Source organism: Hemicordylus capensis, chromosome 5 (assembly GCF_027244095.1).
Source record: "Hemicordylus capensis ecotype Gifberg chromosome 5, rHemCap1.1.pri, whole genome shotgun sequence".
Classification (NCBI taxonomy): domain Eukaryota; kingdom Metazoa; phylum Chordata; class Lepidosauria; order Squamata; family Cordylidae; genus Hemicordylus; species Hemicordylus capensis.
In genome coordinates, this window is record NC_069661.1 from 217177476 (window position 1) to 217191235 (window position 13760).

The following is a 13760-nucleotide window of genomic DNA, read 5'->3' on the forward strand; positions in this document are numbered from 1 at the left end:
AGATCTAGCTACACAACATCAACAGTTAAAACATTGCTAAGATCAGATGCAGAATGAACCAAAGCTCCATGAAAAAACACCTAGAAAGAGACAGATGATCACAGCTATAATCAATCAGGAGGAGGTAAAGAGGTTAATCTGAAACAGATTCTAGAACAGACCGCCACAGCAATTCTCCCTGAAAAGTTGAATAAAGTATCTGTGCAGGACAGCTGCCTTCTCCTTCCTATAAGCTTACGTGAGTCAGAGCACCAAGAAAGCAAGATTAACACTGATTTATTGTATCAAAGTTATTGATTGGAAACTGCCAATGACAGGTTTAAGAGGTTACCCACATGTAAAAGGGAAACCCCTGTATTTAGAAGGAATTCCAACATACAAATATTCTGTATTTTAAAATAAATCAAAGAGAGAAACCACAAATCAGGAGATAGTTGGAATTTTTTTATTAATGGTTCTCCTGTTTCTTTGAAGGCATGCTGCTAAGGCAGGAGACAGCAAATGCTTCACAGCAGAAAAAGGTTGTTCTGTTCAGCATCCACTTACCTTGCAGAATATTGGCAGGACACATGTCAATCTTGGTCACCACCACAAAAACGGGAACATTGAGTGCTAGTGCCAAGCCCAGGTGCTCTTTGGTCATCCCAACTATTCCAGCATTGCTGCCAACCTGCAAGGGGAGAGATAACACATTACCAGGTGCAGGAGAAAAAGGAAGAGCTAAGATCTGAAATAAAGTGACAACTGATACAGAGGCTAAAATTTGTCAGAACACGACTTCTCTAGTGTTTCTTAGAGTGCATACAAATCCAGAACGGGTTATCCACACATTTCCCATAACAATTTCAAATGCAGGGTCCAAGCAGAATACAAAAGCCGGTTCACAGTTGAACCCATGCTGGAGTGGCACAGCAATGCAATTCCCCCCACCCACCCCATTTCCACATTCATGATACACTTTTTTTTAAAAAAAGAGAAACTATTTTCTGGAGACATTACCCTCCTCAGACACAACTCCAAAGATCGTATATGCAAGTACAAATGTCAAAAGTCCCACCCTGGCCCATCACTCAAGCAGTACAGTGGAGGTGTACTGTTTACACCTCCAGCAGTAAGCCTCTCAGAGTCACAGCAGAATTTGAAGAAGAAAATACCATCTCCTTGATGCTGGGCATTTCTGTGCACTACCAGAGAATGAGTGACTGCCAAGACAGAACTTCCAGCCCCACTTTTGACGCATGTAGTCACATACAGAGACTTTGGAATAGCATCTGAATATGGCTATTAGCTCTATTCCAATATTATGTTGTGCATGTATATTCGTGTCTATACAATACACATTTTTGTATCAATGACTACACACACTAATTTTAAACATAAATTTGGTATAGGCTCCTCTAATGCACAGACAGAAGGTATCTGTATGCGTACTGATAAGAATAAGATTATAATGTCATAGTCTTCTTGAAGGTGCAGTAGTTTCTCCTGCCAAATGAGATTTTTCCTGGTATGTCCAAGAATGGATAACACAGTTTTCACCTGGTCCCTAGATGAGTCCTAATTATTGCTCTACTTCTGGATTTTGTTGTAGGGAACTCATTGTCTCAGAGAGCTCCCCCTAGGCAATTGATTGATTTTTATACTGCCTCACCCAGATGGCTCTAGGCTGTTTACAAATATAAAAACAAATAACTCATTAAAACAAAATTAAAACCAGTTTCAATTTTTTTTAGTACTCACTAAAGGCCAGGTGAAAAAGATATGATTAGGGCTCTTTTAAAGGCTGCCAAAGCTATTAAGCCTCTAATATCCATGGGGAGTGCATTCCAGAGCACAGGAACAGCTACAGAGAAGGCGAGCTCACAGTAGCCAGAGACAGACCTCTCCTGATGATCTTAAGATGCGGTGAGGATTGTACTGAAGTTGGCAGTCTCCCAGGTAACTTGGTCCTAAGCCATTTAGGGTTTTAAAGGTAATTACCAGCCCTTTTATTTTGCCCGGAAACATATTGGCAGCTGTTTTAGAACAGACATGATATGGTCTCTCCAAGAAATCCCGGAGAGCAATCTGGCTGCTGCATTATGAACTAACTGAAGTTTCCGAACATACTACGGCAGCCCCATGGAGAGCACATTGCTGTAGTCAAGCCTAGAAGTTACTAGTGAATGCACCACACTCACAATGATCCCTGCAATTAACAACCGTATACTGCGAGAACACTGCCTTCCACAAACATGCCACTAATTGGCAGGCTGTGGCACTTATCCAGATTTGTTCATAAGCACCCCAACCTGCCATACCAAAAACTAGGCTGAAGCATTTATCCAGCACTAGATCTTCTCACAAGCAAGGACCCCTCGGCAACTTGGGTTACTTGCCTGAAAATTATTCCTAACTTCACTTTATTTGTGTGGATAGCACACAGCCCAATACAGAAATATACCAGGAAAAGGAGGAAGAGTTTGCTCCTCTTTGTTGAGGGAAGAAATCAACTGATGCAGATACATTCCCACTCAATCTATGGTAAGCAGTTAGAGCAGAAATAGGCAACTTCACCTTTCAGAACAGTGTTTTTCCTCCCCTTGCAGAGCTGGGGAGCAAAGAACAGCTAAGGCAGCTGTCAAATTAAAGTCCAGAACAAGAACCAAACCCTAAGTGCTCTGCATACATGGAGTGCTCTTTGGCACTTCAACACATTCAAGCAACAATCCAGTTAGGACTTCAGTTAACATCATGGTGTGTATGATTATGCCAGTTTACAGAAGCTTGTACCCACATCTGATCCACGAGCATGAACAAGACACTCTGCTCAACCCACAGTACAGGCCTGAAACCAGCCTGAGAAACTAAGGAAGAACATGATGGTTCACTATAAACACTTCTCCAAGCAACATGCTGCAAACCCTAAAGCTTCCAACATTTTGGAATTAAAATGACAAGTATTTCCTCAAGTTAACATGGTACTAAGGCATATGTTAACGTCTGGATTCCTGAACACAGTTTTATTGTGGGAACCCTAGTGTATACTATTTCCATCTTAATAATTCTAGCATCTTTCAAGCTGTAAAATGCTGCAGGTGCTAACAGCGCTTTGCTACTATTGGAATCACACCACACTGGTAGAGCTTACCATTAGCATGCAAAAATCAGGTAAGTGCCCGGTCATGCCAAAGACTGTAGTCTTCAGGTACTTCTCGTGCCCAGCCAGGTCAATGAAAGTTATGACCTTTGTTGATTTCTCACAGATCTTTGTCCATTCCAAACTTCCACCATGGCTGTCAGGCTTGTTCACGACATTGCCTTCACTGTCAAAGCCCAAGATGTCATTGCCCACGCTGCTGGTACGGCCCGACTCAATCTCGTGCTTATGGCGGAAAAGCTTTTGTCGGGCAAAGCCACGTCCATTGTCCAGCTCACCGTGGGTGAGAACGCCCAACAGAGTGCTCTTTCCAGCATCCACATTGCCAACCACTGCTACCCTATAGAAAACAGAGAAAGCTGTCAGAACCTTGGTATCAGCCCAAACCTTACAATCAGCTCCCCAGAGAGCCTCTTCTCACGATTACATAGAAGGGCTCCAGAGCGGGCTGCGGGGAGAATGGGTTAAACTTACCCTCCCCACAGACAATCCCGCTTGCTTGTGTTGAGTGCCCACGCACTGAGGGGCCCACTTCCAAATCCATCCACCATAGTCCCTGACTAACCACCTCCTTATTTTTCTGACACAGTACAAAGATAATTCACACATATATACTGATCACTTGGGACATTCCCTGTAAAGGAGGGGGGCCTGTGTGGAGGAACGAGATTTAGACCTCTTTGGCTTCTGTAAATAAGCCCCTGAATTGTATAGTGTATTAATAGTCCCAAACCTCGTCTCGTAAATAAGCCCTGATAAATGAATTGTGTTATATTATAGTCCTAAAAACCTCTGCATTGTTGTAAACAGGATTTCTGTGCTTACAAATCCCTATGCAAGAAGAAGGTGCAGGGTCAAAAGTGCATTCTTGATTCACTTTTGGTTTAGCATTCTGACAGTTTTTTGGTGGGAAAAGAGACTTCAAGAAATGGAAGGAAATTGTATTTGTTCTAATTGGATGGCTTAAAAATTGTTGTGCTAGAGAAACTGTATATATTGGGAATGTTTTGAGAGGGAAGAGTGAAGTCAGAGTCCTGAGAGACACAGGCCTGGAAGATGGAGAAGTCAAGTCTGCTGGAGAGAGGACTAAGGAGTCCAAGAGTCAGAGTCCTGGAAGGAGAAGTCAAGAGAGTCTGCTGGAGCGAGCTGCAGCTGGAGGTTGCAGAAGAAGAGAGTGTGCAAGTCTGCTAGAGTGAATCCATGCAGAGAGTGAGCAGCCAGCAAGAAGAGAAGCCTTCTAGCTGAAATCACTGGAAGAAAAGGAAGAGCCAGGCTGGATTGAGCCCCAGACCCGTGCCGTAATCAGAACAGAGAGTCTGCTCAGCAAGCCCAAAGCTGAGAAGTAAGACAGGAAAAGAGGGCTCTGAGTAGGGACCAGTATAGAGCCATGATTATGTTTCTCCAGCTTTTTATTTTCCTTGACCTACTCCGTTAAGAACTGTTTTTAATTTGTTGGGGTTTTTTGCTGTAAAAGTAATGTTTTAATTGAAGCAATTTTTCCAAAAGTAAATGTTCTTGCTTTTTAAAAAGGGCTGTTGTAGTGGACCCAGCTATACCAAAAGTCCACTTGGTGGCAGTGGTAAAAAGGTTAGGAGGAATAGAGGGCTGTTCCTCCACAGCCTGCATGAGCCCATGTTACATACATCAACAACTGCCCTGCCCCCATATGGTATTCACAAAATAGGAAAAGTACTCCCAGTTCTTAAGTGCCAGAATCAAAATTTTAGGAGCCAGCTTTTTAAAAAGGTTATGTGCCAGCTCTGAGTAACGATGAGAAAAAACTTTGGAATTCTTGGGAACCAGCACATTTTTAGTCTGAGAAACCAGGCACTTTGTTTCCAAACTTGGGGCACATATAATTTTACACCATCTATTTCACCTTCTATTAAGATAGTGTTTTCATCACTACGCAAAATGCTAAGCTAACCTATTTTCCCAGAAATCTGATGCAGTATCCATGAGCCAGTTTAAGCCAGACATTTACCACCTAGCCCCCCACAAGGTCTTTGTAATGTGTAAGAGGATACTGAGTTTCTCCTGATGGCTGGACATGAAAGCCATTATATGCAGGATTCCAAGCCCCCAGAAGAAGCAGTAAGACAGGAAGCTGGCTGATCAGATACCATTTGATAAGCCAGGTACTTAGCTGCCAGTCTGCATACAAGGTGAAGAAAGGGAAAAATTCAATTAACAAGGAGAGACAAGGTCACTCCCATCGTGAAACCAGAGTTACCAGCTTCTCATTACTATATGTGCAGGTGACAAGAGCAGCTATCCTGCTAACTAACTCTACCTTCAACTATCTCCTTACCTGACCTCCAAGAAATCATTGTCACCCACACGCTTCCGAACCAGATAGTCACGCACTTTGCCGCCTGCCTCTTGGTGCTCCCGCAAGAGGATCACATCCGCATCTATTTGCTCTGCCATGCTCTTCACTGTAGCATAAGAAGCTTCCATGTCTGCATCGCTGAGCCCATACTCCGTCCCATCTAATGAAGTATTTGGAAGAAAAGAGGAACAGCTGCTTAAAGAGTCTTCTAGCCAAGGACAAAAAAATGGTTTTGTCATTAAAGTGACAAGGGGGCTGCCATGCACAGACTGAGCAAGGTGAACAGTCAAATACACACAGAAAATATAACCGACAAAGATTCCAATTTTATTTCAAATGTTAATGGGAATTAATGGGTACATTCAAGTCTTCATTCAGCAAGAGAGGCCAACACAGTAGCAGTTCTTTTCTATTAATTTTCCCCTCTCACCCATTAAATGCTTCTACTAGTGCAAAGGGTAGGACTGCAGATTTGCACAGACCACCTCTCACTTGACATATGCAGATGAGAATCTAGCAAGGCCTCATGTATGCTCCCACTAGTCTATGTGGGAAGCAAGGTTATATCTGGCTGCTTATTGATTCTCTGGTTAGGAGTCTGACTGACACCACAATAGCCAATAGAACCAAGGCCAAAACCTCCAATCTCTTTAAAAGGAACAAACACTGTTTTATCTTTCACATTTTAGTAAAGGAAGTGCACTTTCTATGCTGCAAAATTAAAGCAAAGGTGCTAACTTGTTTAAGCACTTTGAACCTGAACATAACCTGCTGGATCAGGCCCAAGGCCTATCTAGTTCAGCATCCTGTTCCATACAGTGGCCCATCAGATGCCTCTGGCGAGGCATGTCCCCTCTCCTGCGGTTGCTCCCCTGCAACTGGTATTTAGAGGCATCTTGTCTCTTAGGCTGGAGATGGCCTACAGCCACCAGACTAGTATCCACTGATACTAGTCTAAGGGCTAACTTGCTTTATGGAAAATACACACACACGTCCACATAGAATAAGAGCCCAGTTTCATTTAAAAAACTGACTTCTCCATGTCAACTTCTTCAGGAGTTGGCACATCCTCCCTAAATGCCTGCCTGGAAGCAGTAATGGGCTGGATGAGGGAGAATAAACTGAAGCTGAATCCAGATAAGACAGAGGTACTTATTGTGCGGGGTCGGAACTCTAGAGACGATTTTGATCTGCCTGTTCTAGACGGGGTCACACTTCCCCAAAAGGAACAGGTTCGCAGTCTGGGAGTACTTCTGGATCAACGTCTCTCCTTGGTTTCTCAGGTTGAGGCGGTGGCCAGGGGTGCTTTCTATCAGCTCCGGCTGATACGCCAGCTGTGCCCGTTTCTTGAGATCAATGACCTCAAAACAGTGGTACATTTGTTGGTAACCTCCAGACTGGACTTCTGTAATGCACTCTACGTGGGGCTGCCTTTGTATGTAGTCCAGAAACTTCAGTTGGTTCAGAATGCGGCAGCCAGGTTGGTCTCTGGGTCATCTCGGAGAGACCACATTACTCCTTTGTTGATGGAGTTACACTGGCTGCCAATAGGTTTCCAGGCAAAATACAAAGTGCTAGTTATAACTTATAAGGCCCTAAACGGCTTAGGCCCTGGGTATTTAAGAGAGCGTCTTCTTTGCTATGAGCCCCACCAACCGTTGAGGTCACTTGAGGAGGTCCATCTCCAGTTGCCACCAACTCGTTTGGTGGCTACACAGAGACGGGCTTTCTCGGCTGCTGCCCCGAGATTATGGAATGCACTCCCTGCTGAGATACGATCCTCCCCATCTCTGGCAATTTTCAGAAAACACCTGAAAACACATCTCTTCAACCAGGCTTTCTCAGCTTTTTAAAACTTGTTTTTAAATTGTTCTGATTATTTAATTGTTGTTTTATGATGTTTTTAATTGTTAATCATTGTTTTATGCTTTATAATTTTTGTTTTAATTATTAACTAATTTTAATGGTGTTTTAATGGAAACCGCCCTGAGCCTTTTGGAAGGGCGGTATAAAAGTTTTAATAATAAATAAAATAAATAATAAATAAAGCTGAACACAAACAGTCCCAATTGCATTATTAACCAAAAGTAATACTTGTTAATATGACATGAAACAGTGTTTTGCTAAATATGCTTCACAGCATTTGTTACATGTTGGGATGGTCAAATGAATTAATTGTTGTAGAGAAAAAGTAGCTTTCAACTCAGATATCAAGTACTAACTACTCCTTCCTGCAAGCATCTCACTTCAAGCAATAGCCACTTTGGCTGAATCACTGAAGCTTCTGAAAGTGATAGTTGTGGTACTGAAGGAGGAAGTTATGCTCACCTGATCCTTGTCCAATGACATAGATAGTCTCCCCACAGCCTTCATCCATTCTCTCCCACATTTGCTGGAGCAAACTATCATATTGTTCTGATGTTGGGCTCACCATTACTAGCTGAATAGAAACCAGAAAGCTATGTTATTAAACCTATTAATTTGGGGAGCATAAGACTAAGTCACCTACACTTAACAGTTGACTTCTCAGAGATTCCTTTATCATAACCTACTTTTGAAATGTTTTTCAACTAGATCTTCAAAAAGGTGATTGATTTACAGTGCCACCGCAATTAAGAGCCAAAGTTTCATATACATATTCATAAAGAGCTTAGCAACAGAGCTATGAAGAGCAATAACAAACAAATAAAAGTTCATTAAAGTAGCCAAACAACTTGCTTTGCATTATGCTGATCAACTTCTGGGCAACATAGTCAGTCTTTTTTAGTACAGCCAATGGCCAGAATTACCAGTATAAGAAAACAAGTTCTGCTGCTTTGTCAGATTTGCCACACAATATATATATAAAGACCAATATTTTGTCACACATTATGTTATTTGCAAAGCAGCTAGTACAGTGTTTTTACCAGGTTCCTATTTACCTGGAACTGCAGGAGTTGCTAAACACAGTCCCAGAAAGAGAACAGAAAGAAAACTATCATTTATATCCTTCTCTCAGCTCTTGCCTGCTTGAGGTCTGTCACATTACACAAACACACACACACCCAACCCACCAAGTGGATAGACATATTCAGGGTCCAGGCATTGCCACACCTTGTTTTGTTTGAACCATACCCTTTATTCCACAGCAGGACAGATCCACAGAATATAATGGCTATGCCTTTTTTCACAACATCCCTGTCTTACAGCACAGAGATCACACAGCAGCACTTAGGACAAATCAGATCCACATTTTAAAAGAATCACTGGAAAGATAAACAATAATTCTGAATTTACTCCATACATTTGTGCAATCCACTTAAAACTGCACTGGGTTAACACAGCACTTGGGGGGGGGAATCGAGGCACATCCCCACGTGTGCCTGCCACGTACACAGATCGTACCCTTGGAACCAACACCACTTTTGTTGCACTGTCACAAACATTAGCACACACGTGCATGTACACACACACTTTTATCTATAAGCATGCACTGGAAGGGCAGAAAAAGCCACGCACCCCATAACACGGGTCAGTAACTACAAACATCTGCTAAGCAAGCAAAGAGCCGCCTTTGAAAGTGGTGACTTTAACAAGGGGTGAACAACTGTTCATCTTATGCAGCCCCAGCACAGCATCCCTCCAGATGTGTTTTGTAGACAGTGAGCCCCTGTGGAACAATCTGCTCATTCCTTCTGCTATATTAAGGGCTCTGGGGAACTTTTTTCTGAAAAGCTTGCTTGCTTGATTTATTTATGACAGCAGCAGCTGACCGCCAGACTAAACTACTCATACGTATCCCCATTGAAGTTAATGGGACACAAGTTAGTCAGGACTAACTTATCCCTTGCTTGATCATTCTTATATCCCTGCTAAAGTGACAGACCTCAGGCAGGACGAACCCCATCTCAATGGGGCCACTCGGGAGTCGTTCAGTCTGGCTGCCAACCAGTGCTGCTTCTCCGCACACATTTCTGCTCTCAAGGACAACCCCGTGTTTGTTAGAAGGGTTTTTTCCCCGCGATGTAGCCAAAAACGCACAAAGGGGGGGAGGACCACTATCCGCCGAGGGAAGCGAAAGGCGCGGAGGGGGGAGCAGAGTTGCGGAAGCAGCAGCAGCAGGAGCAGCATCGCCGCCGCCAGGAGCGGAGGCTCTCCAAGATATCCGAAAGAGGCGCTCCTGTCTTCTCTCCTACTACCGGCGGCCCCACAGCCGGGCCTACCTTGCTAGTGAGATCGAGCTCGGGCTCCCCATTGAGCACTTCGCCGTCTTCGCTGCAGTCCGAGTCCGGGACGCCGCACTGAGGCCTGGAAGCCGCCGCGACGGCCCCACTGTACGGGGCGGGCTCTGGGGCGAACATGGAGGCCGGTATCGGCGAGCTCCCCATCGGGGAGCGACTCCGCTCCGTCGCCATCTTGGCAGCCCCGGTCTCTTACTCCGCCCTCCCCCACCCGCCCGCGCGTAAACTATGCCGGCCGAACCAGCAGAGCTTCTCACGCCTGACGGCTGGCTGCTGAATAATTCATGACCCCGGCCGCCAATGGTCGAGCAGCCTCATTAATAATTACTACATCGCCGTGGCAACCGCGGCAGAGTTTATTAATATTCATAAGCCACGCCTCTTTCAAGGTCCCGATCCGGTGCCTCCAGTCTAGAAGGTAAAAGTAGACGCGGCAGCTGAACTGAGCGCCCTCGCCAGCCTTCTAATATAACCAAGAAACGTATAGCCGCGTTGCGTGTCCACCATTTCGTGACCAATAGGCAAGGAGGAGGTATGACAGACAACGTTCATTGCCAATGGAGATCAAGATTTAAATTACAGGCGGGAGCAGATCCCTCATCTATCATTACGACAGGTGAGAAAAAGAAGGCTGGCCATTTACGTTAGGACCAATAGAAAGCCATGCACCTTTGACACACGCATGTAAAAGCCAATCGGATACTAAGCCCGTTTTATGACTGAATGGGGATTTCCTCTGTTGACTTTTCTATCCCGGAGACGAACTGTCTGAGTGGGGATAATCTGCAGCAAATGCTGATGACACAGGGCTGAAACAAATCTCTCACTAGAGAGATAATCTTATGCAAGCGAGCAGTCACAACTGTTTTCCGTGACTTTGACCCGCGGTCAGGATGCTACAGAACATTACATTTGCCTTTGCTTGGTTTGAGGAATGCCATTGAAACATGTCCGGACTAATCACCAAAGCGTTCAAAGTTGGAACGGTATAAAAGCCAGAATGGAACCCAGTGGGTCAGAACGACCCCTTAAAAATTGAACTGGATACCCAAGCAGCGGCATGTGTTAAACAATCTTTTAGAATGAGAACTGAAATCCTTACAATACAGGATGCCTCTGAGTACCAGTTACAGGGGAATAGCAGCAGGAGGGAGGGTATGCCCTCCTCTCCTGCCTATAGGCTTCCAGTGGCATCTGGTGGGCCACTGTGTGAAACAGCATGCTGGACTAGATGGGCCTTGGGCCTGATCCAGCAGGGCATGTTCTTAGCATTATAATTTGATCAACCCCTTTACAGCCAAGAATGGCCCAGAGGAGCCAGAACTGGCATTTCATAAATAATTTATTTGCCAAAAATAGAACAGGGTGTGTTAAATACACATGCAAACAATAGCTTAGGAATGAGATCCATGGGTTAGTAGAACATTTTTAGTAGAACAATTCCCAACCAAACCCCATTTTTAGCAGTAAAACATCAGAACTACACTGGTTCTAAGGCAGGGTTCATGGTCCTGTGGGGGTCAATGAGATAGGTACAGGTGGTCTATGGGAAATCCTTATTATTTATTTATTTATTTATTCGATTTCTATACCGGCCTTCCAAAAACGGCTCAGGGCGGTTTACACAGAGAAATAATAAAAAAATAAGATGGATCCCTGTCCCCAAAGGGCTCACAATCTAAACAAGGGCTCACAATCTGGGGGACCCATAGGTGCAACAATCTATTTTTCTGCTCTAAGGAATGCTCCGATGAGCTAGAACAAAGTTTTTGAAAATAATTATTCCAAATACTCCCCCGCCTTTTTTTTTTTAACTGAAAGCTTATGAAAATATATAAACCAGGTGGTGGTCTATGGGTAATACTTGAGGGTCTGTGGGGCCCATAGGTACAACAATCTATTTTTCTGCTCTAAGGAATCAGACACCACAAAGGACCAGGTGGGAACAATGAATTTATAGAAATGCATGTATCTCCACCAGTGAATTGATCAGAGTGGATTGTATGTTCATGACATACCAGTACAAAATCCTACATTCAGCTGTAGGGTTTTTCTATGTTTATTTATATGTATTATGCAGTGTGCTACCAGTACCATTCCCAGCAGACATGGCAGTGCAATGGATTGCTACTGAAGTTCTGCTAGTGCTCAGGCACAAATAATTTCTTCCACAGCCAAGTTTGATACAGGGAAAACCACAGGAAATAAAGAAGGAAAATAATGGAGAAAATCACAAGTAATTTCAATACACTTATTTTCATAAACCCACCTAAAGGATCACAGTCTACTATCAAATTGTTTTCTTCAGCAATACAAAAGAATAACAGTTCAGCTTGGTCCTTGGGCTTTATTTATATATTTATTTAAATTTTCTTACATAGCACCTCCTCCAAAGACTCTAGGTGGTGAACAACAATACCAATTAATTAAAATAATGAAGATGATGATGATGATACATGGACGATTTGAAGTTGCATGGACAGTCCCAAACAGAAATCGAATCACTGCTAAACACTGTCCACATATTCAGTAGCGATATAGCAATGGAGTTTGGACTAGATAAGTGTGCCGTATTAATAATGAACGGTGGAAAAATAACAAAAGCAGAAGGAATAGAACTGCCCAATGGAAACAACATCAAGAACCTGGAAGAGAAAGAACATTACAAATACTTGGGCATTCTTCAGGCTGATAACATCAAACACACTGAAGTTTAAAGAAAAAATTGGAAGTGAATACATCAGGAGAATTAGAAAAATTCTAAAGTCCAAACTCAATGGTGGGAATGCCATATAAGCCATAAACACCTGGGCTATACCCATCATTAGATACAGTGCAGGAATAATAGACTGGACCCAGGCAGAGCTAGAGATGCTAGAACATAAGACCAGGAAAATAATGGCCATCAATCATGCTCTGCACCCCCACAGTGATGTAAATAGGTTTATACCTCCCTCGCAGCTCAGGTGGAAGAGGAATGCTGCAAGTCCATCAAACAGTAGAGGAAGAGAAAAGAGGCCTTGAAGAATATATAAAGGACAGTGAAGAAGATGCACTTAAAATGGTTAACAATGAGAAATTATTAAACACCAATGAAACAAAGCAGGCCTACAAGAAAGAACAAGTAAAGAAGCGAGCAGAAAAATGGAAAAACAAGCCACTGCATGGTCAATATTTGTATGATATAACCGGAAAATCAAACATCACCAAGACCTGGCAGTGGCTCAAGACAGGCAACTTGAAGAAAGAAACAGTGAACCACCTAATCAGCTGTTGTAAAGAGATCGCACAGAGTGACTACAAACAAAGGCATGACAAGGTAGCAGCAATGATACATTAGAACATCTGCAAAAAAAATACAAGATACCTGCAGCCAAAAATTGGTGGGACCACAAAATTGAAAAAGTTGTAGAAAATGAAGATGTAAAAATATTATGGGACTTTCGACTACAAACAGACAAACATCTGCCACACAATACACCAGATATAACTGTAGTCGAGAAGAAAGAAAAACAAGTCAAAATAATCGACATAGCAATACCAGGGGATAGCAGAATAGAAGAAAAAGAAACAGAAAAAATAACGAAATACAAAGATCTACAAATCGAAACTGAAAGGCTGTGGCAGAAGAAGACCAAAATAATCCTAGTAGTAATTGGTGCCCTAGATGCAATTCCAAAACATCTTGAAGAGAACCTCAACACCATAGGGGCCACAGAAATCACCATCAGCCAACTACAAAAACAACTTTACAGGGAACAGCCTACATTTTGCAGCGATACCTACAACAACAATATTGATAACAAAATTCTGGCATCCCAGGTCCTTGGGAAGGACTCGATGTCTGGATAAAACAAGCCAGTCACTAACACCTGTTTGACTGTGCAAACAAGAATTAATAAAAATAAAAGGACAAATGCCTGGCGAAACAGGTGGGTCTGGAGAAGGGCCTTAAAAGCAGCCAGGGAAGGGGATGAATGAATCTGAAGGGGAAGAGTGTTCCAAAGAGGGGCGGCCATAGAGAAGGCCCTCCTACGGGCCCAGGCACCACGCACTAATGGGCAAACTG

General features: G+C 43.3%; 1 protein-coding gene across 3 annotated transcripts in view; it reads right to left on the reverse strand.

Annotated features, from left to right (window-relative positions):
* Positions 1–13760, reverse strand: part of GTPBP1 (GTP binding protein 1) — a 30043-nt gene that overhangs the window by 14126 nt on the left and 2157 nt on the right. Inside the window, exons 1-5 of one of the 3 annotated variants that reach the window (XM_053257373.1) lie at positions 9674–10165; positions 7800–7911; positions 5451–5631; positions 3131–3479; positions 547–670 (exon numbers count right to left, since the gene is read on the reverse strand). In XM_053257373.1, coding sequence (XP_053113348.1) covers positions 547–670; positions 3131–3479; positions 5451–5631; positions 7800–7911; positions 9674–9865 — 958 coding nt within the window. In that variant the 5' untranslated portion in view covers positions 9866–10165. Of the gene's footprint in view, positions 1–546; positions 671–3130; positions 3480–5450; positions 5632–7799; positions 7912–9673; positions 10166–13760 lie in introns of those variants that run through there. The other 2 variants (XM_053257374.1, XM_053257375.1) reach the window with 2 other exon arrangements.